Genomic DNA, 27,628 nt, shown 5'->3' on the forward strand with positions numbered 1-27,628 from the left:
CCGAAGCTTAGCCAGATATATCAAAGCAGATCAAATACCCATTGAAAACAGCTTTTAACACAGTGGAGCAAATTCCTGCCATTGTGCTGAGCGTTTCGCTGAATAATCCTGAAAACCAAGATTTTCTTCCCATAATGGCTTACCTGTTAACCAGTGCTTACAGCCTATAAGATCTCAGCTTTATGTGCATAGTTTAGCACTCGTGCAATCACTGCACATGGCTGCTCCATTTTATCCCGGTGCTGACCTAATCGGTGAGCCTTCTCAATACACAGTTCTCCATGCACATTAGTTAGCATTAATTCACAATGTAACCACATTTACAGAAAGCCTAAAAGTTCCTACTCCCCCAGTAACTCTAGTAAGCCAATCAAATGGAGATTATTGCGGCGAGATCTGTTTTCCAGATCTTCTAGCCGCTCGTCTTGTTTATTTACTGCCGGACTGAGTGCTGTTACATCCGCATGGGTGGTCTGCAGACCATCTTGTATATCCAATACTCACTGTTCCACCTCTGCGAATCTCCTCTCAAAATCCACCAGGGTTGCTGATACCCCATCCAACTTATCCAAAATCTTTTTGAGCTCAGGCTCCAATGCTTCTATTATCATTATTTTTAATTCGGTAATTGCCACCACCTTATTCGAGTTTTTCTGTATGCTGGGCCGCTCCTCCACCATCTTGAATTCTTTTGGCTTGCCTTTCTCGTTTTCTTTTTCCTTTTTTGCTAACCAAGCCAACATACTTAAGCTAATAACAGAAAGCTAGAACTATCTTTAACACTGTCTCCCATTTGAGAGTATGAAATTTGCTGATTCAGTCGGATGAGGGTGGATCAAGGTTGAGGTGGGCCAGAGAGAGATGGAATTATATCTCACCTCCTGCACAGCATCACATGATGTCATCTCATGGCACCATTTACAAAGAATGTCTGCTCATTGGCTAGAAGCCTTGAAAGGTTTGTACGTGTATGGTAGGCACTGCACCAAACAGTTCTCAGCAAAGTCCTCTCAGTCTATGTCAAAGATAATGACATGAAGAATGATTAAACTCTATGGGAGCTTGGAGGGAATGTGGGACTGTTCACGGAGAACACCAATTACAGGTAAGCAACTTTGCTTTGTCCATTGATAAGCAGGATCATGAACAGTCCCACATGTGGGGACTCCTGAATAAAGGATTGCTTGATGACCCCTACCATTCATTCTCCACAAGATAACCCACAATTTGGGTGATTGCAGGAAAAGTTTTAATCATCTATGGTTTAAAATGATGTTTGAGAACTGACTGACCAAAGTTGTCCTGACAGGAGTCAGCCTCTAGACAGTAGTGGGATGCAGTAGTGTGCACTGAATTCCATGTGGCTGCCTTACAAATTTCTTGGAGAGGTTGATGCAGTATACATTGTGGAAGTAGCCATTACCCTGACCTGATGAGCATATACATGGCCCTACATTTAGAGGCCTGCTTCTTGATAGCAGATGAATATACTGAGATCCAGTTAACTGCTGTGCATTTATTCATAGGTCTTCCTGCTCTATTTGGGTCATAGGAGGCAAATAACTATGTAGATGTTCTGATTTCTTTTGCCCTATCCAAATAGGACAAAGCTCTTTTATGATCTAGTCTAGTGTATGTAACTGCCCCTATTCTGGTAGCATATATGGTTTAGGAAAGAAGGTGGGTAGGTTAATTTCCTGATTTAAATTAAATTCAAGACTACATTTGGCAATATATTTGGTTGTATACACAAAGCTACCCTGTAGGGGAAGAACCTTGTATACAGCAGGATAGGTGACTAGTATTTGGAGTACACTAATCCTCCTCATTGAAGGGACTGTTTTGAAGAAATTCATCTTCATGGTCAGATACTTGAGGACGTGTCAGTTGGTTTGAATGGTGGTTCCATTAGATGCAACAGGACCATACTGAGGTTCCATGTTATGATGAGTGGCTTTAAATGTCAAAAGGTCTTCATGAAACTAGAGTCTAAAAGATGTTTGAAAACTGGCTTCCCTGCCATACTGAGTTTGTTTTTAGCCCAGAATTTGATAAGTATATAGTTTATCAAACACTGGACTATAAAAGAGAAGATAGGTAATCCCTTCTCTGTACACCAATTTGTGAATCTCTTCCACTCTGATACAGAGGAATGCCTAGTGGATTGTTTTCTTGCTGCTAAGAGAACTCTGGACACTGAGTAAGAGCATCTGTACATAGCAACTATGGTTCTCTCAACATCCTGGCTGTTAGAGCTAGCACTGAAATGATGGAATGTAGGCGCGCTCTCCCTTCACCATGCTTAGAGACTAGTGTTAATGATGGCTTCATCTGATCTAGCTTCACTGACAACAGTGGGAGAAGTCATGGAAGCCACACCTGCCTGGGCCTCATTTGGGACCATGAGGATCATGATTCCACAGTTCTGCTTCAGCTTTGCCATGATCCTGGATATGCGCAGTATGGGCAGATAATAATCAAGAAGACCCTGTCTCCAGTGTACAGATAAGGTATCCCGTGCTATACAGGGCATCTGATCTCTCCTTGAGCCAAATTCATTTATGTAGATATATGACTATTTGATTGTTTGTGTAGCCCCTACTTGACCACTGGAGGTGTATTGTAGTGTCTGTGTCTTAATATTGAAAATCTTCTAGCAGCAGGAGGTTCAGAGAAGGTTTAGGGGATATATGTGGTTTATTGGTTTGACAGGATGGTTCTTCCCCCAAAGGAGATTGCACAGATAAAGAGTAAAATGCCTCTCATGAGGTACAGAGGGGAGTTTTTGGGGAAGTTTATGGTTGACAGAATTAGGAAGCATTTGGAGTAAAACCCTGTCCCCTTTCTCTTGGGTCTGATGGACTTTGATGGAGTAAAGTAGAGATTTTTGCTTTCAAGACCTTGTAATCTTATTGGTCCTCCTTAGAGGTCTGTTTGGTGGGACTTCTTTGAATCTTAGTCTGAACCTCTGCTTTGCTATGTGAAGGACCCATTAGTCTGACATTATCTACCCTCACAAATTGGTGAAATGTGTGAATGTGGCAGAGGATGTGGTTAGTGCAGTTAGTGTAGCCGGGTTCAAAAAAGGTTTGGATAAGTTCTTGGAGGAGAAGTCCATTAACTGCTATTAATCAAATTTACTTAGGGAACAGCCACTGCTATTAATTGCATCAGTAGCATGGGATCTTCTTAGTGTTTGGATAATTGCCAGGTTCTTGTGGCCTGGTTTGGCCTCTGTTGGAAACAGGATGCTGGGCTTCATGGATCCTTGGTCTGACCCAGCATGGCAATTTCTTATGTTCTTATGTTCTTATGAGACTGGGACAAAGGCTGCACTCTCTGTAGGGAGTCAAAAATAAGTTTTCGGCTGCATGGTCAAGTCTGGGGTTTTTGACTTGCAATCACATAGCATTGATTTTTGTTACTGGGTTCCTCTCTATCAAAAAGGTGCTTCTGTTGGTAATAAGACTGTCTCTTCTGGAAAGTGAGCTGAAACCATTTCACAGGCTGCGGTTGCTCGTGTGTGGCAATGCATAGAGTTTGCAGTGTAGTACAGCGGTCCGTCATAAAGTCCATTGTCCCTTAACCTTAGCCCTGAACAGACTGTCACCCAAGCAGGACCCTCTCTCCAGTTATTAGGTCAAATTTGATTATGTTGTGATCACTATTACCAAGTAGCTACAACATTGTTACCTCTCGCACCAAATTCTGTGTTCCACTAAGGACTAGGTCTAAAATAGTTTCCCCCTCTTGATTCTTGTACCAGCTTCTCCCTGAAGAAGTAATTTATTTCATCCAGGAACTTTACCTCTCTAGCATGTTCTGATGTGACATTCAGTACGGGGGTAATTGAAATCACCCATTGTTACTGTTTTGCTGATTTTGTTAACTTCCATAATTTTTCTTAGCATTTCATTGTCTGTTTGTTCATTCTGGCCAGGTGGGCAATAATATACCCCCACTACTATTGTATCTATCTTTTCACCTGGAATTTCTATCCATAAAGATCCAACATTGCATTTTGTTTCATGTGGAATTTTTATCCTATCTGACTCAATGCTCTCTTTCACATATAGTGATAAGATGGATCACCAATTTGATCCATCCTATCATTTCGACACAGTTTGTACCCTGGTACCACAGTGTCCTATTGGTTATCCTCCTTCCACCAGGTCTCTGAGATGCCAATTATATCTACCTCTTCATCCAGTGCTATACACTCTAATTCTCCCATCTTATTATTTAGATTTCTAACATTTGTATTCAGACATTTCAAAATATGTTTTTGTTTGTATTAACAATCTGCTCATTAGTTGACAGGGGTAATTCAGAATCTTTCTGCCTTTACTTAAATACACCTGGTCCACTTTGGCATTTATTACAACCTCTCTAGTAGGATGCCCTAATTTCCATGTTCTCTTAGTATTCTTCAAAGATACAACATTCTGAACTCTGCACTTCTGAGAGATTATTGGCTTTCCTCCATCATCTAGTTTAAAAGCTGTGCTATCGCCTTTTTAAAGGTTAGAGTCAGCAGCCTGGTTCCACTCTGGTTAAGGTGGAGCCCATCCTTTCATAAAAGCCTGCCCCAGAATAATTCTTGGTTCCTAACAAACCTAAAACCCTCTTCCCTGCATCATCTTCTCATCCACGCATTGAGACTCTGGAGCTCTGCCTGCCCCTGGGGTCCTGCACATGGAATGGGGAGCACTTCTGAGAATGTTACCTGGAGGTTCTGGATTTCAATTTTCTACCTAAAATCCTAAATTTGGCTTCCAGAGCCTCCTTCCTACACTTTCCCACTTTCCTATTTCATTGGTACCACATGTACCAAGACAGCCGGCTCCTCCCCAGCACTATCTAATAGGGATGTGAATCGTTTTTTGACGATTTAAAATATCGTCCGATATATTTTAAATCGTCAAAAATCGTTAGAGGCGATATTTAATAGGAATTCCCCCGATTTATCGTCAAAAATCGTAAATCGGGGGAAGGGGGAGGGGAAGGGGGAGGGCGGGAAAACCGGCACACTAAAACAACCCTAAAATCCACCCTGACCCTTTAAAATAAATCCCCCACCCTCCCGAACCCCCCCAAAATGCCTTAAATTACCTGGGGTCCAGTGGGGGGGGGGGTCCCAGTGTGATCTTTTACTCTCGGGCCTCCGGTGCGTTGTAGAAATGGCGCCGGCGCTACCTTTGCCCTGTCATATGACAGGGCAAAGGTAGCACCGGCGCCATTTTGTTTTTTGTCCCCCGACGTCAGGAGCATAGGAGATCGCTCCCGGACCCCCGCTGGACCCCCAGGGACTTTTGGCCAGCTTGGGGGGGGGCCTCCTGACCCCCACAAGACTTGCCAAAAGTCCAGCGGGGGTCCGGGAACGACCTCCTGCACTCGAATCGTTTTGCCGTACAAAATGAGCAGCTACAGCCCCCAGGAGAGGGCGTCTCAAAACCTACCAGCTAGGCTCGGGCATTCATACATACCAGACACCAGAGCAAGCCATGGCCTGGGGCCCCTGTATAAGGACCATAACTGCAGCATCTGGACTATGTGTAGGTGAGTTAAACATAGGGAGGGGCAGGGGGAAATAACCAGAGTATTTACGGAGGAAGACTCATAGCATTATAGCTCCAGTAAAGACTGGTTCCGATTCAACTGGAACTGAGCCCAGCTCCGCTCCACTCTGCCACTGAGCCAGCCCTGTCCTGCGCGCGCCAGAGTGCAGTTCTCGTGTTTCTGTAAAGTTCTGCGACTGGCAGTTTTGCTTGTGCACGTTGCTGCTTTCCAGTGCGCTTGGTTGTCACTTATTTGCTGATAGCAATGGTTATGGTCTGGCATAAGTGTATCCAAAGGGAAGGGGTGCTTAGACAGCATTATACACAAAAATGCCAGGAAGTGTTGCTTATTTTCCTTGCCATAGCAATCCTTTCCCATTAAATAATAGTGAAAGAACTGGATTCTGTTATGAAGTCTGGGCTTTGTGCGAGAAAGAAGAAATTATAATGCAAGGCTGCATTTTTCCTGCTTATTCGTGAGTCTGTCTGTGCTTCTGCCAAGAGAAGCCAGATCAGCAAAGTGAGCCGGCGTATTCCAGGTAACAAGGTAAAGCACCTGCTAGATCAGTATAAATATCCTGGAGCTCCTGTCAACTCAGAATGCCAGTGCATTCCACACGACTGCCCCAGCCAGCAACCGAGGGAGCTGGCTGCTCACATCTTAGCAATGCTTCCCGGGCCAAGTCCTTTCTTCTTAGGCCATGACACGCTCTTGTTTCTTCTTAACTGCATTTACTTTTCACACATCACTGTTCCAGGAGCTTGATGAAAGAATTTCATTTTGAATGAGGGATTTGATTCCAGAGTCTCAGATTATAAGCTATTGAATATTATTATTATTATTATTACCACTGTTGTTTCCATCTGAGGCTTTGAAGTCACTACATCAACTTTGAATGTGAAGATTTTGATGAAGGATGTGTAAGAGTGAGTAAAAAATAAATAAATAAATAAACGAAAAACTAATGAAAGTCTCATTGTGGATAAAGTGACCTAACAGGTTGGAAGCTGACAAATGTGCTTTGCTATATAAGGGGGTTTGTAGCAGTTGTAGCAGAGTTGAACTTGTATAACATTCAGTCTAAGACTTACTTTGCGGGACGTAACTTGAGTGTGTACTAATCAAGCTTTGGTATCCAGAGGAATTCACATGTGTGCCAGGTTTACTGAATCGTGTATCAGTCATTTAGTCTAGAAAGGCAGGACTTCACCAGGTAGATATCAGTCCAGGATGACGCTGCATGTGTGGTGTTGCAAAGTTGGCATTTAAACGTTTGTTGTACATTTGTTAACAAAATTAGGTAGTAGATTTTTTTTATTCTCCAAGAGCTTAATGAATGTTGCTTCTTGCATTCAAATTAAACATTAAAAAAGAAAAAAAAACAACCTTATAAAATGCACCAAAGAGTGAAGTTTATGAACTGTATTACAGGTCATCAAGGTTTCAAGACTCGAACTGTGTTACTCCGTGCACGAACGGGAGCCGCTCTGCTCAGCACATCAAACAGGAGAGTCAGAGTGATTATAAAGTTCTAGCAGAGCTTTATGCAAACGGAAGGATTACTGATGAAAGTGAGATAAGAGGCTCTACAAACCTACATCCTGAGATAGACCTAATGAATAATAGCTTTACAAGTTCACTTTCATCATTCTTGTTTAATAACGAACATAACTCCTCCCCAGGCTCGTTATCACTTGGCAGTCCTCCGCATACAGCCAGGCTGCAGTCCAGCAACCTGAAGAAGAGATGCATATCTGTCGTGCCATCTTCAGCTGAAGGAATCGATATTACGGCCATCATTCATACATCACAGACATCGCTGGTCACCTGTGTGAATGGGCTGCGGACTAATTCGGCCAGCATTCCCTCTCTTCCCGTGGGGTTCGGTGGTCACGGTGTTCCGAAAGCCTCTCGTCCCCAGTCTTGCACACAGCCTGGGAACCTTCACGGTCTGCCCTCTCCCACAGCATGTCTCATACCTGTTTCCACGGAGCACACCAGAAGGGACTGCGAGCAGCTACAGATGCAGCAAGCAGAGGAAAATGTAAACCTTAGCCTCCTGATGAGTGGGACGGTCACTCAACAAGGGGCTTCAGACAGCAGGCAGAAAGGGAGCTTCTTAAAGCAGGAGCCAATAGGCGACTTCCCATCTAATGCCGATCTCTTTCAACACCACCAAGGACTGCCGCCCCCTTATCATTCACACCAGCGGTTAAGCCATACTCAAGGGACTTTGCCTAATTTACATGTCTGCATGTCCCCAAAGTCCCTTCAGCCCAACGAAGGCGATGAGCTAGAGCTCGGCAATGGTAAGCAGGTTTGCCGATGGATTGATTGCAACGCCTTGTATGAGCAACAAGAAGAACTGGTCAGGCACATAGAGAAGACGCATATTGACCAGCGCAAGGGGGAGGATTTCACTTGTTTTTGGGCAGGCTGTGTTCGTCGGTACAAACCTTTCAACGCTCGCTACAAATTGCTGATTCACATGAGGGTCCATTCTGGAGAAAAGCCCAACAAATGCATGGTAAGTCCGGGCCAACTGTTTCAAGTCACATTGTCATACACTGTAACTTCTTTTCAGCATCCCTTCTATTTAACTTGTGTGGTTTCCTGTAACTTAGCATGCAGCAGTTCCAGAAGAATTAGGAAAGAACACCAATGCAAAGGAGAGAACCTGGTAACAAGTATTGTAGTGTTTAGACACGATATTCAGTTGCATCAGATTTATGTGGCTAGCATTTAATTTCATGGTTTATTTTTCCTACTGCTGATTGAAGTGTTGGTCAAAGCAAGCTTTGGTGAGTCAACAGGCTACAAGAGTGATTGATATTTTGGGTGATGCATGTTTGCTTCTTGAAACTTAAAACACAGAAATTAAATTCAGTTCTCATTCCTCTGTATCAATAATAACAAACAGAATCCTTAGGGCAAACATCTGAGATTTATACAGCACATGAGACAGAAGGAGGATCATAATATTGATTTATACAAAAATAAAATGAAAAATTGAACAAAGAACTTAAAGTGAAATTTATGGTGCACTCGTGGTTTATCCAGGCAGATGCAATATCGGCATGTCTTAAGTGGGCACTCATGATTGAGCGCCCACTCTCTTAACGCACGCCGATCCACCTCTCCCGGGCACCTGATTTAATATTTAAATCGGCTGCCGCGGTAAAAAGGAGGTTCTAGGGAAGATTTTTGCATCCCTAGCACCTCCTCAGCATCGGGTGCCCAGGAGAGGTGGTTGTCAGCGGGTTAGGAAAACAGACGCTCAGTTTTACGAGCGTCTGTTTTCCTAACCTGTGCACAGCTACGGGTTAGGAAAATGCACACTCGTTAATTCAGCATCCCTTTTCCTAACCTGACTGCTGGCATGCTTTTTTTTTTTTTTTGGGATGTCCTTTTTCGGTTCCTCCGACTTAATATCACCACGATATTAAGTTGGAGGAACTACAGAAAAGCAGTATTTTCTGCTTTTCTGAAACTTTTGGGGCTCCTCAAGAATTAATGCCTGGTCTGGGGCAGGCGTTAATTTTTGAGAGTAAAATGTGTGCTTTGGATGCACACTTTTATTTTTTTTGCATCGGGGGTGAAATAGCTAATAGCCTCATCAACATGAATTTACATGAGATGAGCGCTATTAGCTATGCGTTCAGTTGGATACGTGTTTTGGATGCGCTAACCCCCGTTTTGCATTGGGGGTTATGAACGCGCGTCCAAAACACGCGTCCAATTGCCTGTAAGTGTATTATATTATTTCTAGATTAAGAAGGCTTTAGGTAGGCCAATGTATTAATGTTTTGGCTATGAATTAAGTGTTATGTACATCTGGGCAACTGAGAAATCGAGGTGGCTGAATGCTCCTACTTTTTAAGCTAGGACCTAAGGATATTTTTGCTGTGGTCCTTTACAGCTAAGTAATCATAACAAAAATGGTTGTGTACTGCAGTAAGTAAAATTTGTACTATGCTCAGATTAAGTCATTTGGGCTCTGAACAGGCTAAAGTCCAGTTAGAGAGAGATGCAGAGATTTATCTTGTATATGGAATATAAAGAGCTAGCACAATCCATCTTTTTGTTACCCTTAGAAAGCATGAGACAAGCTTGGGGATCTCAGAGAGGAGCGGGAGCGATCGTAGAGCTGAGCAGTGTATGTGGATGGGCCACATGGTCGTTTTCTGCCATCATGATTTGATGTTTCTTTATTACCAGAAAGCAAGAGCATTTTCCTTAAATGCTCTGCTTAAACAGGAGGAGATTGTTTGATGTACTGAGTACCAGAATTCAGACTCGCAGGCAAAATTAGGGGAATACAAAAAGTACTGTGGGACCTTTCTTCCTGGGGGCTGAATTTAAGGGTCAGGTAAACGTGCTGACTGTGTTTTGCACAAGATTTTATCCCTTCCGAAACCTTGACCAAAAGACAGGCTCTGTCGAAAACTGTGCAGGTGAAAGCTGACCTGCTTTACTTGTCTCACTCTGGCCCCAGGACGGCAGCTTGTTTTTAAGCATAACCTTGTAGGTCTCTGGGTGGGCGTTGGAAGCTCATGGATCCAGAGTGAGATGTTAAGGGTTGAGCTTTGATGAGTCTAAAGGATTTTTTGCTGGGACTTTCTTGGGTTCCTGTGACTTACCCATTTTGCTTCCTTACAGGTTCAGAAGCTATACCATCTTATTTTGGCTTCGGTATTGCACGTCTTGGGTTTTTTTGTAAGCGGCCCAGCAGTTTCCACCTGCTTCTTTGGGTTTCCGGATCAGGACCAGCCTCTGTTGGGTTATGTCACTGTAAGCCTTCATTTACAACTATCTGGGGGGGGGGATTTTCCCCCTTCTATTTGATATTCCCCCTTCCCCTCGTGGGTCAGGGGCCATGCACCAGGAACTCTGCACTCCTGAGTTCTGCCACTAGGTATCAGCGTTTGCATCCCCTCCCCCCCACTCCAGGGGTTTTGTATCTTCAGCATCCCCACTTCTGACCAATCCAGGAAGCAGAAGGCCTATAGACGGAAGCCAGGTCCTCCGCATGGCTGTGCAGAGCATGGCCACAGAGACTTTAGGCCTGCCTGGCAAGTGTATGTCTCTGATCAGAGAGACCCTGCAGCTACATATACAGCACTGGGATGGTACTGTGATAAAGTAAATACACAGACACAAAAGTCTGTGACAAAAAATCCCCACAGGACTTCTAATGTTTTGAGAATTTGAGGTGGAAGCTCGTGAGATAAATAAACAATTATGATCAGGAGGGAGGTAGAGGAAATGACTTTATCAGAAGGTGATGTTATTCCTGCAGCAAACGTCTTGGAAATAAAACAAAAGTGAAAAAGAAATCCAAGATCTAGTAGTAAGGCTTGGTCTTTCTGGATGGAGGCATTCTGTCACAGCTCATATTGGGATAAGCGTCATTGTGGTACGGGGTGGGCATTCATGAAAGGAAACTCTGCGTCTATGAAAACACACACACACACACACACACACTCAACACACACACACACATATACACACACTCACACACACACACACATACACACACTCAACACACACACACATACACACACACACACTCAACACACACACACACATATACACACACTCAACACACATACACATACACACACTCAACACACACTCACAACACACACACACACACACACCCACACACACACACCCACACCCCCCTTTGTGGGGCTTAGGAATGGCTGCTGCGTGGCAACTGTTAGCCACCAGCGACTGGAGGTTTGAGTTAAGGGCAACAAGGAATGCTCCCTGCTGCCCTGGCAGCAGCCGAAGAGACACGGCACCATCTGCTGCATAATTCATCACCTCGTACCTTAAGTTCAGAAAAAGCCCAAACACCACTTGTAGAATCACTGAAACAGGCTCAGAAGAATTTAAACTACTGACAATTTCTTTTTATTGTTAGAAATGTTAAAAGGTTAATGAAATCCCACTCTCTTCGTCGTTTCTTCATAAATAATTGTATATGAGCAAATACTGAAACCCCTGAAATGTGTGGAGTGCCTGCCCAGTCATTCCTCCTGCCTCGTTCTTATTTTAAAATTGCTTTAATAGGGGTGCATGTTTTCAGAGGACAGGATTGGAGCTGTTAAGCCTGTAGACTCCTCTGGGGCTGCATTTGCTCTGCGTGGAAAACCTGCCTGTCGTTTTGCTAAGGCCCTAGTTGTTATAGGTTTCTAATGCTATGCTCCCTCTAGCTGTTGTCTTAAGGTGGATCTTTCCGAATGCGTTTCTTACCATGCAGAATGTGGAACCTCAGTGGTTCCGCTTTTTCAGTGGTGAAGGCGAAAACAGTCAAAGAATTCAAAGGGGCATGGGATAAACACTGTGGATCCCTAAAGGCTGGAGGATGGAAATAAAGAAAAGAGAGCAACTTGATGTTGTGACAGTTACTACCCTTAACCAATAAGCCTTGATATTGTTGAAGCAACTCCATCATTGCCCTCTGCTTCAACGGCAGGGGAAAAGGGGGAATGATATTCAGACAGCAACCAAGGGCCCCAGCTTTTACAGTCTAGGGAAACAAATAAGCATGGCAGTAACTTGTTGGTACAGCAGTTACTACCCTTAACCAATAAGCCTGATACTTTTGATGCAACTTTAACATTTGCTCTCTGCTTAAATGGCGGGGGTAACAGGGGATTGGATTCAGATAGTAACTGAGGGCCCTGATTTTTACGGTTTGGGAAACTGATAAGCATGGGGGTGACCTGCATGGCACGACAGATACTATCATAAGCTTGCTGGGCAGACTGGATGGATCATTTGGTCCTTTTCTACCGTCATTTCTATGTTTCTATGGTTAGGCTTTCATGTTGTAACATGATCGTTATTAGCACTTGGCAATGTTGCTGCCCAACACTTATCGACCCAAAGAGATTGATCCGGTCCTGGTTTTGTCTCATTCACAAATCCACAGATGCAGCAGGGGAAAAATCAGGACTGAATCTGCTTGGTTGGGTCGAGCGGTGTCAGGTGGCAATCTGAAGGTGAGACTCTGGTGGGACCGCAGTAGTTGTAATGTAGCCCTCCTCTTATTGTCAGGTCATCTCAATTATATGTCAGTCCTGGACATCTTCTGAAAAGACTCTCGTCAATTATTCTAAATTCTGCACGGTTACTGTCATGAGCCATGAGCTGTCCTGCATGAATTAGCCTGAAATGCAGGATACTCTTTCAAGAGGGTTTGCATTCTGTGTCAAAGCTGAAACTCGTCCATAAACAGAGTATACCTACACAATAAGAGAGAAAATGGTTTTTTTTTCATTTTAGTCTTTTTTAACATCTTAAAAAAAATGTTGTCTGTTTAACATTTTAAATAAATGTTTTAGTATAGTTTTTAATGGTTTCTAACATTCTGATTATATCTCTTTTATTAATTTTATAGGATACATGGAATCCTTTAAGTAATACCTGATAAAGTAAAGATTAACAGACATATATTTTAAAGTTTTACGATCTTTTTTATCCTTTTTACTTTTTTTAAAAAACAAATTTTAGTTTAGTTTTTTTTAACATCTTAAATAAATGTTTTAGTATAGTTTTTAATGTTTTTTAACACTTTGATTATATCCCTTTTATTAATTTTATAGGATACATGGAATCCTTTAAATAATACCTGATCAGGTAAAGATTGATAGACATATATTTTAAAGTTTCATGATCTTTTTTAACTTTTTGATTTTTTTTAAAGAACATTTTTTTTTATTGTATAATGATTTTTTACCATTTTTATTTTTATTTTTATTTGAATAGATACTAGCTGAAAAATGACATCGAGCCTTGTCTCTATATGTAGATAATATCAAAGGTAATGTTGAATACCTCTTCTCTATTCTATAGTTTACCTGTTCTCCTCCTTTTTTTTTAAATTTTTTAAATTTAAATTATTGGGTTGTTTTATTATCAATATCAGTATTAAATTAAATTAATATTATATTTTATTGTAGAGCCCCTGATGCAGCCATAAGGCGAAACTTTGGCCAGAGTCGAGCACTTTCATTATCTAAATAAAATCTTTCCAAGGCATCGGTCTAGCTTTTGTTTTCTTCACTTCATGGCTTTTCTAGACCATCTACCTACCGTCTTGCTTCTTGGGTCCTTCCCTATTTCAGATTGTTTCTAAGACATAGGTTACAAAATTTCCATGGTCAACAAATATGGATACACCCTGATCTTGCGAGAATAACTCAAATTAGAAGAAAGGAGTTTTTGAGATTGAGAACAGAAGTGGTAGCTAGGGGAGCCAGATTTTTGTTAAAATTCCCATGTAGATGTGAAGTGAGCTACCTAGAACATGAGTATGTTTTTTATGAGGTCACCCAGCTCCAGGTATTTTTGGAATCCCATCCCCCAATAAACACAGAGGTGGGTTAAGAGCTAAGATGAAATTCAGCTGTAGTCTCTGATTGCTGGTCAAGGGGGATATATTAAATTTCCCCCTTATAGTCCTTTTGTTTTTGTTTATTTTCTTTGAAAATCGCTCAGTTAAATTAGCTCTGTCTGGATTTCTTTGTATCATTATACAGATAAATGTCTATTTTGGTAAATATTTAGTTATATGTAAGAACGTATTGTATTTATCTGTATACAATTATAAAAAATGTAGATGTCTGTTAAATTTGGAAAATGCATAAATAAATTAAAAAAAACCTCTCAGGAAGACTGACCACCTGTTTGTTCTTAATGATGGAGGTAAACAGGGTGAGTCAGCATCGCAGGCTCGTTAGCCCGTTGGGTTAAGAAGGTTATCATGGCCGCGTATGTGGATGCTGAGTAGCCATTGCCCAGACAGATTAGGGTTCATTCCACTAGAGCTCAGGCAATGTCATGGGTGGAGATTCGATGGTCTCCCATCGAGATTTGTCAAGCTGCGATGAACTCCTCCTTACACACTTTTTCCAGGTATTACCGCCTGGATGTGCAGGCCCAGAAGGATGGATAAAGGTGAACCGGTAGATGTAGTGTACTTGGATTTTCAGAAGGCATTTGACAAAGTTCTTCAAGAGAGGCTTCTAGGAAAAATAAAAAGTCATGGGATAGGTGGCGATGTCCTTTCGTGGATTACAAACTGGCTAAAAGACAGGAAACAGAGAGTAGGATTAAATGGACAATTTTCTCAGTGGAAGGGAGTGGGCAGTGGAGTGCCTCAGGGATCTGTATTGGGACCCTTACTTTTCAATATATTTATAAATGATCTGGAAAGAAATACGATGAATGAGGTAATCAAATTTGCAGATGATACAAAATTGTTCAGAGCAGTTAAATCATAAGCATATTGTGATAAATTGCAGGAAGACCTTGTGAGGCTGGAAAATTGGGCATCCAAATGGCAGATGAAATTTAATGTGGACAAGTGCAAGGTGATGCACATAGGGAAAATTAACCCATGCTATAGTTACACAATGGGGTTGATTTTAAAACTCCTGCGCGCGTAAATCTTCATGGATTTACGCGCGCAGGGCACTCGCGCGCCGGCGCGCCTATTTTGCATAGGCCGCCGGCGCGCGCAAAGCCCCGGGACGCGCGTAAGTCCCAGGGCTTCGTAAAAGGGGCGGGAGGGGGCGTGTCCGGAGCAGGGGGCGGTCCGGGGCAGGTCCGGGGGCGTGGTGACGGTTCGGGGGCGGCCGGGAGGGCGGTCCCGAGTCCCCCGGCACTGCGGCCTGTGCCGGGGGATGCCGGGATGGCGCGCGCAAGTTACGCCTGCTTCAAGCAGGCGTAACTTGCCCAACAAAGGTAAGGGGGGGATTTAGGTAGGGCTGGGGGGTGGGGTAGATAGGGGAAGGGAGGGAAAGGTGGGGGGATGCGGAGGGAACGGAGGCAGGCTATGCGGCTCGGCGCGTGCAGGCTGCCGATTTTGCGCAGCCTTGCGCGCGCCAACCCCGGATTTTATAAGATAAGCGCGGCTACGCGCGTATCTTATAAAATCTGGTGTACCTTTGTTCGCGCCAGTGGCGCGAACAAAAGTACGCACGCGCGTATGTTTTTAAAATCTACCTCAATGTTAGGTTCCATATTAGGTGGTACAACCCAAGAAAGAGATCTAGGCATGATAGTGGATAACACATTGAAATTGTCGGTTCAGTGTGCTGCAGCACACTGCAGCACACTTCACATCTACATGGGAAAAAAGCAAACAGAATGTTGGGAATTATTAGAAAGGGAATGGTGAATAAAACGGAAAATGTCATAATGCCTCTGTATCGCTCCATGGTGAGACCGCACCTTGAATACTGTGTACAGTTCTGGTCGCCGCATCTCAAAAAAGATATAATTGCGATGGAGAAGGTACAGAGAAGGGCAACCAAAATGATAAGGGGAATGGAACAGCTCCCCTATGAGGAAAGACTAAAGAGGTTAGGACTTTTCAGCTTGGAGAAGAGACAGCTGAGGGGGGATATGATAGAGGTGTTTAAAATCATGAGAGGTCTAGAACGTGTAGATGTGAATCGGTTATTTACTCTTTCGGATAATAGAAAGACTAGGGGGCACTCCATGAAGTTAGCATTTGGCACATTTAAAACTAATCGGAGAAAGTTCTTTTTCACTCAACGCACAATTAAACTGTGGAATTTGTTGCCAGAAGATGTGGTTAGTGCAGTTAGTATAGCTGTGTTTAAAAAAGGATTGGATAAGTTCTTGGAGGAGAAGTCCATTACCTGCTATTAAGTTCACTTAGAGAATAGCCACTGCCATTAGCAATGGTAACATGGAATAGACTTAGTTTTTGGGTACTTGCCAGGTTCTTATGGCCTGGATTGGCCACTGTTGGAAACAGGATGCTGGGCTTGATGGACCCTTGGTCTGACCCAGTATGGCATGTTCTTATGATGCAGCCTCTGTGCGTGTGGTGTAGGTTGGATTGTGGTTAGGCCTCCCGCCCTGTTGGGGAATAGCTTTGGTACATCCCACTGGTCATGGATTAACCTGTCTGAATGCTGAGAAAAGAGAAATTACTACTTATCTGATAATTTCATTTTCTCTAGTGAAGACAGGTTAATCCACCTTCCCGCCCTCGGCTGCCAGTTTGTGATTCTGTTGCCCTCCTGAGGATAACTGGTAACTGCCAGTTTCAATCCCTAGATTAGTGATGTTGCACTCTGGCTGAGCTCAGTGTTTCCTGTTGACAGTCTTCTCCGGAGAAAAGGAAATTATCAGGTAAGTAGTCATTTCTCATTTCCCACACAAAAGCATATATGCTCTCTCTCATTCTCCCACACATATGCACACATGCTCTCTCACTTTCCCACACATGCATACAGGCTCTCTCACTGTCCCTCATACATGCTGTCTCTCACTCTCCCTCATACATGCTGTCTCTCACTTTCCCACACACATGCACACATGCTGTCTCTCACTCTCCCACACACATGCACACATGCTGTATCTCACTCTCCCACATAAATGTTCTCTCTCACTCTCCCACATACAAGCACATATGCTCTCTCATTTCCCCCTTGAAGTAACTGGCAGCAGCAGTCTCCTACTTCAGCCCCTGTAGCCAAGGGAATGATTTCTGGGGAGTCAACCCAGCTCTAACATTGGACTCCTTCCGGCAGGGCAGGGTGTGCTCCTCCTCCTCCTCCAAAGCAGTACAGCCTCATCGAAATTGACAGCATGGTAAGCGTGACTTTAGTAAGAGGAAAAGCAGGACAGCCCCGCCAGAATCAGTAGTGTGATCAGCATGGCTGTGCTGCTTTTCCACTTATTAACGCTGTGCCGTCCACGCTGTCAATTTCGATGGGGCTGCGCGGCTTTTTCTCTTGCTGAGGACCCACTGGCTGCACTGCTTTCATTGGCACATGGCAGTGCTATGGTGCCTTTTGGTAGTGGCAATTATGGCCCTGGCCACAGGTATGCTACGGCTCTGTATAGGATTCTAAAATTACTCTAGCAGTTTCCCCACCCTTTCTTTTACTCTCCCATCTGCCCTCACCACTGTGTTCTTTATTTGTCCTGAGCATTCTTAAACTCTGTGATAGTTTTGCTTGCTTATATCTCTGTTGGTAGGTTAGTTAAAGCATCCACTACCTCTCAGTAAAGAGGTATTTCATCATCCTATATTCCCTAAGCAGTCTTCCTTCCAGCTTCATATCATAACCCCTTATCCTTGAATTTATTTTATATGGAAAATGCCTCCTTCCACTTTATTGAAGTTTGCTGAATATTTGACTGTTTCTAACATGTTCTCCCTTTTTCTTCTGTCTTCCACTGAAAGATCCCACACAAGTGTGTGTCAGCTCTTATAGAAAGATAGTTTTGAGCTATCTGAACTTGCTGTAGTTTCTTCCTCTTTTAGTTATTACAGTATCTTTAATGTCACTGCAGTATCATCTTAATTTCTCTTCTAAATGTAGGGGAAATATTCCTTTCTTGTTAAACACATGAAAGAAATGCATTTAAAGTATAAAGTTTGATTACAGAATGTTTTCTGTCTTTTAACTACAAATATTATAAGCCAGTATATTTTAAACTACAGAAACTCTCTTCCTGTCTATCTGGGCATGCATTCAAATGTAGATGGGTAGTTCCTCTTTTTGCAGTCTTAGCTGTTCTGAGCAGAAAGCAAGTTCTGGGTGTACAGCCAGGGATGATCTACTTCCCTAATCTTAAAGCAACAGATGTATCTTCCTAAGACTAACTTTTTTATCTTACAGAAGCAAATACACTACTGTAAGCTTAGCTATCACATGGCTGTCTGGTTCTAATGCCAGTGTGTTTATTCTAAGAGTACTGAGATAGTAGCTCAGAATTCTTAGACCAGACATTGGTATTGACATGCATTGCTTATGGACTTGGCTGTTGAAACAATCCTGTGATTTTCCCCTCATGTCTACATATCAGTACCCCAGACCATAAAAGTCAGCTTCTGTGTTGGTTGTCGTCTGAATCCAATGCCTCTTCCCCTCCCCCCCCCCCCCCCAGCTTTGACGGTAGGGATGGGGGGGGGGTGGATTCAGACGACAGCGAACAAGGGGTATCCCTTTAGTGAATCAGCCCCTATATTGTTTCCTATAGAAACACAGTATGCAGCAAATAAAAATACTTAATGTTTATCAGAATCAAAATCAAATGATTACTTTTGTTCTAGCTTAAACTACTATAGGTTGGGAGCTAGATTGTAGTTGCTCTGTATTCTCTTGTTGAGAAGTTACCTGTAGAGGAAGCATTCACAGGCCCTGGGGGAGAATGGGAGGCGCTGTCCATGCACAACCCTGGCCAGACTCAGGGTGCAGGTGTACTGGGTTCCAGAGGGGGGGCAGTGAGCATGGCCCCGGGCTGAGGAATGCTACATGAAGGAAACGTCCCGGGGAGCTGTAAATGAAGTCTAGAGATAAGGGGCAAAACCAGAACTGGATCTCTTGGGGTAGATTCGAGTCAGGTTAGCAACTTTGATAAAGGCCTGTGGCGCCTTATCCCCAGTCGAGGCTGGTTCTAGTTCAGTTGAAGGCCAAGCAGCAGGAAAATAATTGCCCGGCAAAAAAATGAAAGAAATTTCAGCAGCCCTTCTCCCTGCCCTCTTAAAAAAAAAAAAAAAAAAAAAGGCAGTGGAGTGAGATTAATTCGTTCTCCCAGCTGTGTGCGAGGTCCGTTAGAAGTCTTTCTTTCTTTGTCTGCCTTTGACTCTCATTATGTGTCCTTTCGTAAGTGCATTTCACTTTGCTTCGTCTTGGGCCTTTCCTTTCCTGAGTATTTGTTACTCAACACCAAGATACCATTGTGCGCTAGTATTCATCGCATTGATTTTATAGAGGATGCACTTTTGCTTAGATTTCCCCTAATTCCTCCCATTGGGTTACTGATGTTTCTCCAGTCAGTTGGCTCATCTGGCTGATTTATTTTTTTCGTGGTTGGGTCTGTTCATTATCTTTGCAGGTCCATCCTGCAGCATTGTGGAACTTAGGTTTCTCGTCGAGGATCCAGTGGAACATAGTGTGCCCACTTCTCCTTTCTGGCTCATTGCTATTTTCCGGTAGGCGTACCGGGACAGACTCCGAAAGAAATTCAAATGAGAGCGGCAGTGAGCAGCTCACCTTAAAATTTTTTTTTAAAAAATCCTTCATGTCAACATATGAATTTCTTAGGCTCGGTTTTGCTGTCGTACGCTGCAGCCGATAAAGGAATTCTGGAATCCAGGCTACTTGAGAACAGGAAACAAGGGAGACATTTTGATTGAAAAGTAAATGGTGCACTGAAACGACAGTTAATCCTTTTCTTGTCTTTCCAAAAGCAGTTTCTGCAGTGCCATCATGAGGTAAGCTACCTCCAGTCCAAGAGTAACACTCTTATCGTTGCAGCTGGTTTAAATTTACCAAGTATATTTCTCCCCTCCCACTGCAGTCCAAAGGCAAAAGGCCTCCGCTCCGGAGGAGTGCTGACATTTTACCTTACTTCTTGTGTTTTTGGCATGCCATTGCCAAGACCCGTACTTAATACCGTAATTAACGAATGTCTTCCCCTCATCGCGCGCGGCCTTGGGGTTTGCTCGTTTCCTTGGGCTGTGCGAGCAGACTGAAGGAAACGACCTAATCTCTCCGCAATATCCTGTTATGTTTCATGCTTAACTTGTGGTGTGTTAGTTTTATTAAATTTGCAATTCATCTGCATTGTAATTGAAAATATATCCAATGCAAATAATGATGCAATGCTTGTAAGTCTTTTAGCTTTTAAAGACTGATTTCATGCTTTCTTTGGAGATTTGATGTCCTAGACGATGGGGATTTGTGATTGTCTGAGTCAGCAAGAATTAGCAGCTTAATAGGTTCTCACAAAAAAGAAAGCAACATTATTTCTTTGTAGCTCTGGCTCTTTCCTTGACCCCTTACTATATATCACATGGGCAGGACTGTTCTGAAAGCCATTTAGCCAGGTAAATGGGACAATCTGCAAATATTCAAATGTATGCGCAGTTCCTGTCTCCCTACCACTTGGCCGCATGCACAAACAGGTGCAAAGTACGTTTACAAAATGCTGGAGGCTCAATTCACCCAACTGGGACTTAAGCAGCTTCCAGCAGAAAGTTAGTTACTGACTTCAGCGAGTGTAAAATAAGCACATCTGATTCTTAAAAAGTGGCTCAGAGTCCCTGTTTATCTCAAGAATGAAACATATAAACGTTCCTCCTGCTTCTTTGTTCTTCCAGCACAATCAAAATCACGACTAAAATCCTGGCATTGTGGCATCATTTGCAACGCCCCAGGATTCTTTTGTAGCATCCCCAGCCTCAGTTGACCCAGGAAAGGAAAGAGCTGACATGAGGATTGAACTGGCAGTCTTCTGCCTGGTAGGACACACAGCCCTGCCACTGAGCTACCGAGCCAGCCATGGGTGTTTGCATCACACCCAGCTCTGCAACATGTAATGCATTTTCATTTTCACTATGATATGCATTACCCTCATAGCCCTCTCCCAATATGCAGTTGCCTTCCTGACATCACCAACATCTGGAACTGAGCAGAGAAAGTGCAATGAGCATGCTTGAAAACGAGGGGTCACCTCAAACTAAGGGCAAGGAACTAAAAATGCTCATAGCCTCATTTAAATTTGCTAAATGCTACTTAGGCTCTTCTGCTGTTTGGTCTGACTTTGTTGTTTACTACTCTGATTTCAGTCACCGCAGGACAGGAGGAGGTATGGTGTCCTTATGTTTAATCACTCATGTAGACCCGCTCATACTGCCATCCCTGTTTGGTCCCTACTGAGCGTCATTGTTCGCCTGGCCTTCCTGTCTGCCAGCAGTTGAAGATTATGGGCCTCATTTTCCAATATTGCATTGGTAACGCATGTGAGTTTCTTCACTCCGTAGGTCATCAAATCTTCACAAGAGACCACTGTTCTGTTCGTAGTCTTACGTTGAATGTGAAAGTGGCCCCTAACCCCCTACACTAATACTTAAACCTCACCTCGAGTTACTAGGTAGGCCTCCCATAGGGATACAAATACCTGTCTAGGGAGGGGGCACTATGGCAAGGCTCGCTCTCTCTCGTGAGCCGCGTTAAACCCTTACCAGCCTGTAGCGCTTGCGATCGCAAAACGTAACACAAATGTTAACTCTGTGCGATAGCACTTCGCACACTAGCTAACCCTGCCCCTAACTCCTCCTCTTTTCAAAATTTGCATCGCGCCATGCGATAACAGGGTTTTTCGCATGCGATAAGCCCTTATCGCATTCGAAAACGCCTTAACGCACGTTGGTAAATAACCCCCTATGTTGGTTAATGCTCTATCTTTGAAAAGAAAACCCCTGTCTTGCGTGATCTTATTTATTCTCATAAGCCAGATTTCTTTTGTATCACTGAATCATGGTTGTTAGATGGTGACATAGCTTTTATTAATGAAATCTTTCCCACATTTTACCTAGCTGTAACCTGTACACAGAAGGCTTGAAAGATGCTTCTGAGCTACTTGCTGAATACAAGCAGCAGTTAGACATATATAGAGCAAAATGTGATGCTGCTAGGAAGGCTTTCTTTGCAGCTCAGCTTGCGAGAACTGGTCACAATTCTCATCAGCTCTTTAAAACTGTCAAAGATCTGATTACTCTTCCAGAAGCTTCTTCTTCAGGCATCTCTAGTCAGATTCTCTGAGAAGATATTTTACATCATTTTTCAAATAAAGTGTATGAAGTCTGTTCCACTTTCTCCAAGTCTAATACTTGGTTACTCACTTCCTTAAATGACAATGAAGAGAAGTGGAAAGATTTTGAAATCATATCTAGCTTGGAAACCTCTCAGATTATTTCCAAGAAGAAGCCTTCTTCCTGTCAGTTAAATCGTTGCCATGTTACCATCTTAAAGATGGCGAAGGACATTATTGTTTCATCCCTAATAAGTATAGTTGATTTATCACTAGCTGAAGGCACTAGGCCGTCTAGCCTGAAGCATGCCTCTGTCAGCCATTAATTAAAAAGTCTGATCTCTTCTCTGCCCTTTCTAGTGACTAGTTAAAGCCTCTGTATTAAAGCAACTTGATGGCTTTCTGAGGGACCATTAGATTTTAGACCCTTTCTAATTTAGGTTCCGAAAGGGACTAAGCACTTGAGAGTGGACATCGGTTTGTCCTGGTTTTTCTAGACATCTCTACAGTATTTGATACAAGCAATCATGATATTTTACTTTACCTCCTCCAAGAGTCTGGTATTTCTGGACTGATTCTACATTGGTTTTGGTTCTATTTAAGTGATAGAACCCACCATATTGCCATTGCGCTCAACCAACTGACAGACTTTGAACACCGGTGTTCCACAGGGCTCAGCCTTGTCAACTGCGCTCTCTAATATCTATCTGGTGCCTATGTGTAAGCTCTTTCCTGGGCTTGGTGCGGAATTCCAGAAATATGCCAATGTCATCCAATTTTTTTGTTCCTATGGTGTCATCTTGGTCGGCCACTGTTGCCTCAGTCACCTCCTGTCTGTGGGCTGCAAAGAACTGGCTTAGTCGTAACTAGCTGGCCATGAACCTGAAGAAATCAGAACTGATGGGCCTGCAGAGGTTATTGCTCCATCTTCATTCCTATTTGAGAACATTGAAATACCGATAATTTCTCAAACTAGGCGTGTAGGAATTGTTACGTAGGGGGTGTTTAGTGTGCCCTTGGGCCTCAGCCCGGGCCCAGATCTTCAGGGCCGAGCCGAGGGTTGACGGTGGCTCCGCATGGCTGAACACAGTCTTACCCTCTGCCAGGCCTGCAAGCTTCCAGAGCCAACAACATGTTATGTTGGTAGGGGAATGGTCCTCCGACTGTTCCGAGCCCTTTCGGACCTGCCGCTTGATCGGCATTGGAGCAACAGGCCTGGCCTGAGGTTGAGGGCAGATGGAGGCCTTGACACATAGACATGACTATGATGGATGTGGGGGCATCTCGGACAAGACTGGGTTGATGCGACGGCATCACAAGCATGACAAGGAACTTGATCCAAACAAGACAAGACATAGGGCAGGAGGACATTGACACTGTTTCTCAGGGCACCCTACTCAGCCCACCTTCACGGGCGGACCCAATGGGCTGGTCACGGACCACCCTGTCCCAGGGGAGCGGGACAAGCGCAGGAAAGACCCAGGCAAGGAGGAACTCCAATGACGAAGCCGGTGTCATCCGAAGCTTCCCCCAAGGCTGGCGGGAACGGAGGCTCAGGAGCACAGGGACGAATCCCACTTGCAGGCCACTCCATTCTCGGGCACGACATCATCCGAGAACCACGGCTATGCAGGACGGAAGGCTCAGGAGCACCAGACGAAGACGCAGGGAAGAACATCCTAGCAGGCAGACACATCAGGATAAGGAAGATCATGGCAGAACATCAGGACATGGTCAGGGACCTCAGGCAAGACATCAAGACACAAAGATGTAGTATAAAAGCAGATGAGACGAGGAGCTCCATGAAGAACAGAAGCCCTTACAAGGCTCTGGCAGGCAGGAGCCTCCAGAAGGAAGTCACGATGATGCAAGGCAAAGACAGAATGAAGTTGAAGTCCTTTTATAGGGCTGCAGATCGATGACTCCCTGGGAGGAGTTTGGCAGGCCCACACCTAGCTGGCCCTATAACTACGGAGAAGTGCTGCGGGCCGGCCCCAAGGGAGAAGGGCGTGGCTCACACCAGGAAGTCCATGCAAACACAAGCAGCCTCAGGCAGGCCCCAAGGACATCGAGGTCTCCCAGGCCCTGGAGCAAATCCTGGACAGTTCACAGGCGAGGCCCTGGCTTTGGAGCGGCCTCCAGGAAGAGGTAAAGAGCCTCCTGTAGCACCGCTACATGAGAAAAGGCTAAAGAGGTTAGGGCTGTTCAGCTTGGAGAAGAGATGGCTGAGGGGGGGGGGGGGGGGGGGGGGGGAGATATGCTAGAAGTCTAGAACGGGTAAATGTGAATCAGTTACTTTTTCAAATAATACAAAAACTAGGGGATACTCCATGTAGTTAGTAAGCAACACATTTAAAACAAATCAGAGATTTTTTTTTTCACTTAATGCACAATTAAGCTCTCAAATTCATTACCAGAAGATGTGGTAAAGGCATCTAGCATAGCTGGGTTTAAAAAAAAGATTTGAACAAGTTCTTAAAGGAGAAGTCCATAAACTATTATTAACCGGATAGACTTGAGAAAAGCTACTGCTTATCCCTGGGTGTTAGCAGCATGGGGACTATCTACTGTTTGGGATCCTGCAAGGTACTTGTGACCTGGATTGGCCACTGCTAGAAACAGGATACTGGGCTTGTTGAACCCTTGGTCTGACCCATGCGGAACAAAAATACTGTCTCTACAAAGGGGATCGCCATCTGTGCAGGTAATTTCACCTGGTTGTGATAAGCCTGGTTCTTTACACTGGGGGAGTGTTAGAGTAGTTTGATCACACTATACAATACATTACATTACAATTGCAGTCTTGATCTGTTTCTTTCAAACTACATCCAGAACATTTAAAAGTGGGAAACGAGAAAGGCCTTACCCATATGATCGCAACAATAAATCTCTCTCTTCAGCCAATTGAAAGAGACTGCAGATGATTACTACTCTAAATTGGGCCGGCATTCTCGCAATATATTTGTCTTCCATGGGTACTGATAAAATCGGATTCCATCAGAACTATCTTATTGTCTGCCAGAAAGCCTTTCCCAAAGCAGTGTGGCTGCAGGGAGAATCTTTTAAGCTTTCTGGAAACATTGCGACCTTATTATTGTAACCTTAGCAAGGAGGCCAGGCACGGAGAAACGCTCTTGCTTGATTGTCAGAGATAAAGCTGTGCAATCAGCAGCTGGTAGAACATCAGTCTGAGATATCAAACTGAGCCTCCCCCAAATCACTGTGCAACCATGCCGCTGTAGCGTAGGCTTATTGTGTATGTCATTTCTATTAAGATTGCTCTGGTGATCAGTGTCCAACTGGCAAATAATACAAGTAGTCTGTACGGTATTGCTGTATGCTGCATTTATTGTACAAACACCACCTCCCACTGAGATTTTTTATTGAGATGTTAGTTCCATTCAAGCAGTTAGGAACTGAAAATGTCTGAAAATGCTACTGTGCCACGTTGGGTGCAAAAACCTTTAATGTGCACAATTGGGAAATATAGTTCAGAAGGCCATTTCCAGCATGGGAAAAAAATAGCCTTTTGAACTACATTTCCCATGCAACTATTTTGAGGGTAATTTTCAAGCAGCACACGCAGCATGCATTTCACATGCAGACTTTTACCAAATATCTCCGAAGCAAAGCTTGCGTGTAAATTAACTTTGAAAATCCTCAGGTTATTGGTTGGATAAGAGCAGACATTCATTCGCGTAAAGTTAACGCTGTTCTTGCATGCAGACTTTTAAAAATCAGAGAGTTCCAATTCTGCCCCAACCCCATCCTCTAGAATGCCTCTGCTCAGTGCACGTAAACATCTAGGCAAAGCTGGGTCACACATGTACTTTCACACGCACCAAGCAAGGGATCAGTTTTAGAATGGCCATTCACATGCATAAAAGCAAGGTTTATTTGCATAAATGGCTCTGCAGATAACCCGAATGGCCCACCGGCACCATCTTACTGAACATAAGAACATAAGAACATGCCATACTGGGTCAGACCAAGGGTCCATCAAGCCCAGCATCCTGTTTCCAACAGTGGCCAATCCAGGCCATAAAAACCTGGCAAGTACCCAAAAACTAAGTCTATTCCATGTAACCATTGCTAATGGCAGTGGCTATTCTCTAAGTGAACTTAATAGCAGTTAATGGACTTCTCCTCCAAGAACTTATCCAATCCTTTTTTAAACACAGCTATACTAACTGCACTAACCACCTCCTCTGGCAACAAATTCCAGAGTTTAATTGTGCGTTGAGTAAAAAAGAACTTTCTCCGATTAGTTTTAAATGTGCCCTATGCTAACTTCATGGAGTGCCCCCTAGTCTTTCTACTATCCGAAAGAGTAAATAACCGATTCACATCTACCCGTTCTAGACCTCTCATGATTTTAAACACCTCTATCATATCCCCCCTCAGTCGTCTCTTCTCCAAGCTGAAAAGTCCTAACCTCTTTAGTCTTTCCTCATAGGGGAGTTTTTCCATTCCCCTTATCATTTTGGTAGCCCTTCTCTGTACCTTCTCCATCGCAATTATATCTTTTTTGAGATGCGGCGACCAGAATTGTACACAGTATTCAAGGTGCGGTCTCACCATGGAGCGATACAGAGGCATTATGACATTTTCCGTTTTATTCATCATTCCTTTTCTAATAATTCCCAACATTCTGTTTGCTTTTTTGACTGCCGCAGCACACTGAACTGACGATTTCAATGTGTTATCCACTATGACACCTAGATCTCTTTCTTGGGTTGTAGCACCTAATATGGAACCCAACATCGTGTAATTATAGCATGGGTTATTTTTCCCTATATGCATCACCTTGCACTTATCCAGTGCCTGAGGGACTACAGCCCAGCCGGGCTCTTCCAGCTCACTACTGCCACCTCTGGTGGTTCACTTACACTTTAATAAAAGAACTAGTGTGTGTCTGTCTCCCAACTCTGAGCCTGACCGGTGGCCCCTCTCGGGATCTTCCCCCATGGGCGTGGTCATCTGCCACCGGCCCAAGGATCCACCCACAAATATCACAAATAATAACATTTACCTTCCCTGATTTCTCTTAGCATTTCATCATCTGTCTGACCATTTTGTCCAGGTGGACGGTAGTATACTCCTATCACTATACTCTTACCCAAGACAATTGGGATTTCTACCTATATAGAGTCTACTGAGCATTTAGTCTCTTGCATGATCTTTATCCTGTTGGACTCTATACCCTCCCGGACATAAAGCGCCACACCCACATCATGTTGATCCTCCCTAACATTGCAATATAATTTGTACCCTGATATCCTGATTTTCTTCCCTCTCCTCTGTCCTTACTTGATCCTCTCACCCTCTCCTCTTCCTCATCCCCAAGATCTCCTTCCTATACTGATACTTGCGATCTCTTTTCCTCACCTAGTGAATACAAAATAAATTATACGGACACAAGCAAGTATGGAAAACTGCTTTATTTTTATAATATAAATGTTGGAAATGT

The 27,628-nt window shown here is 43.7% G+C and overlaps 1 protein-coding gene across 5 annotated transcripts in view; it reads left to right on the forward strand.

Moving 5' to 3' along the window:
• The window catches only part of GLIS1 (GLIS family zinc finger 1), a 293,185-nt gene that overhangs the window by 117,995 nt on the left and 147,562 nt on the right, over positions 1-27,628 (forward strand). For all 5 annotated transcript variants that reach the window (XM_029617934.1, XM_029617935.1, XM_029617936.1 and 2 more), the window contains one exon: positions 6,991-8,086. In XM_029617934.1, the coding sequence (XP_029473794.1) occupies positions 6,991-8,086 (1,096 nt within the window). The remainder of the gene's footprint in view (positions 1-6,990; positions 8,087-27,628) is intronic.

Source organism: Rhinatrema bivittatum, chromosome 10, assembly GCF_901001135.1.
Source record: "Rhinatrema bivittatum chromosome 10, aRhiBiv1.1, whole genome shotgun sequence".
NCBI lineage: Eukaryota > Metazoa > Chordata > Amphibia > Gymnophiona > Rhinatrematidae > Rhinatrema > Rhinatrema bivittatum.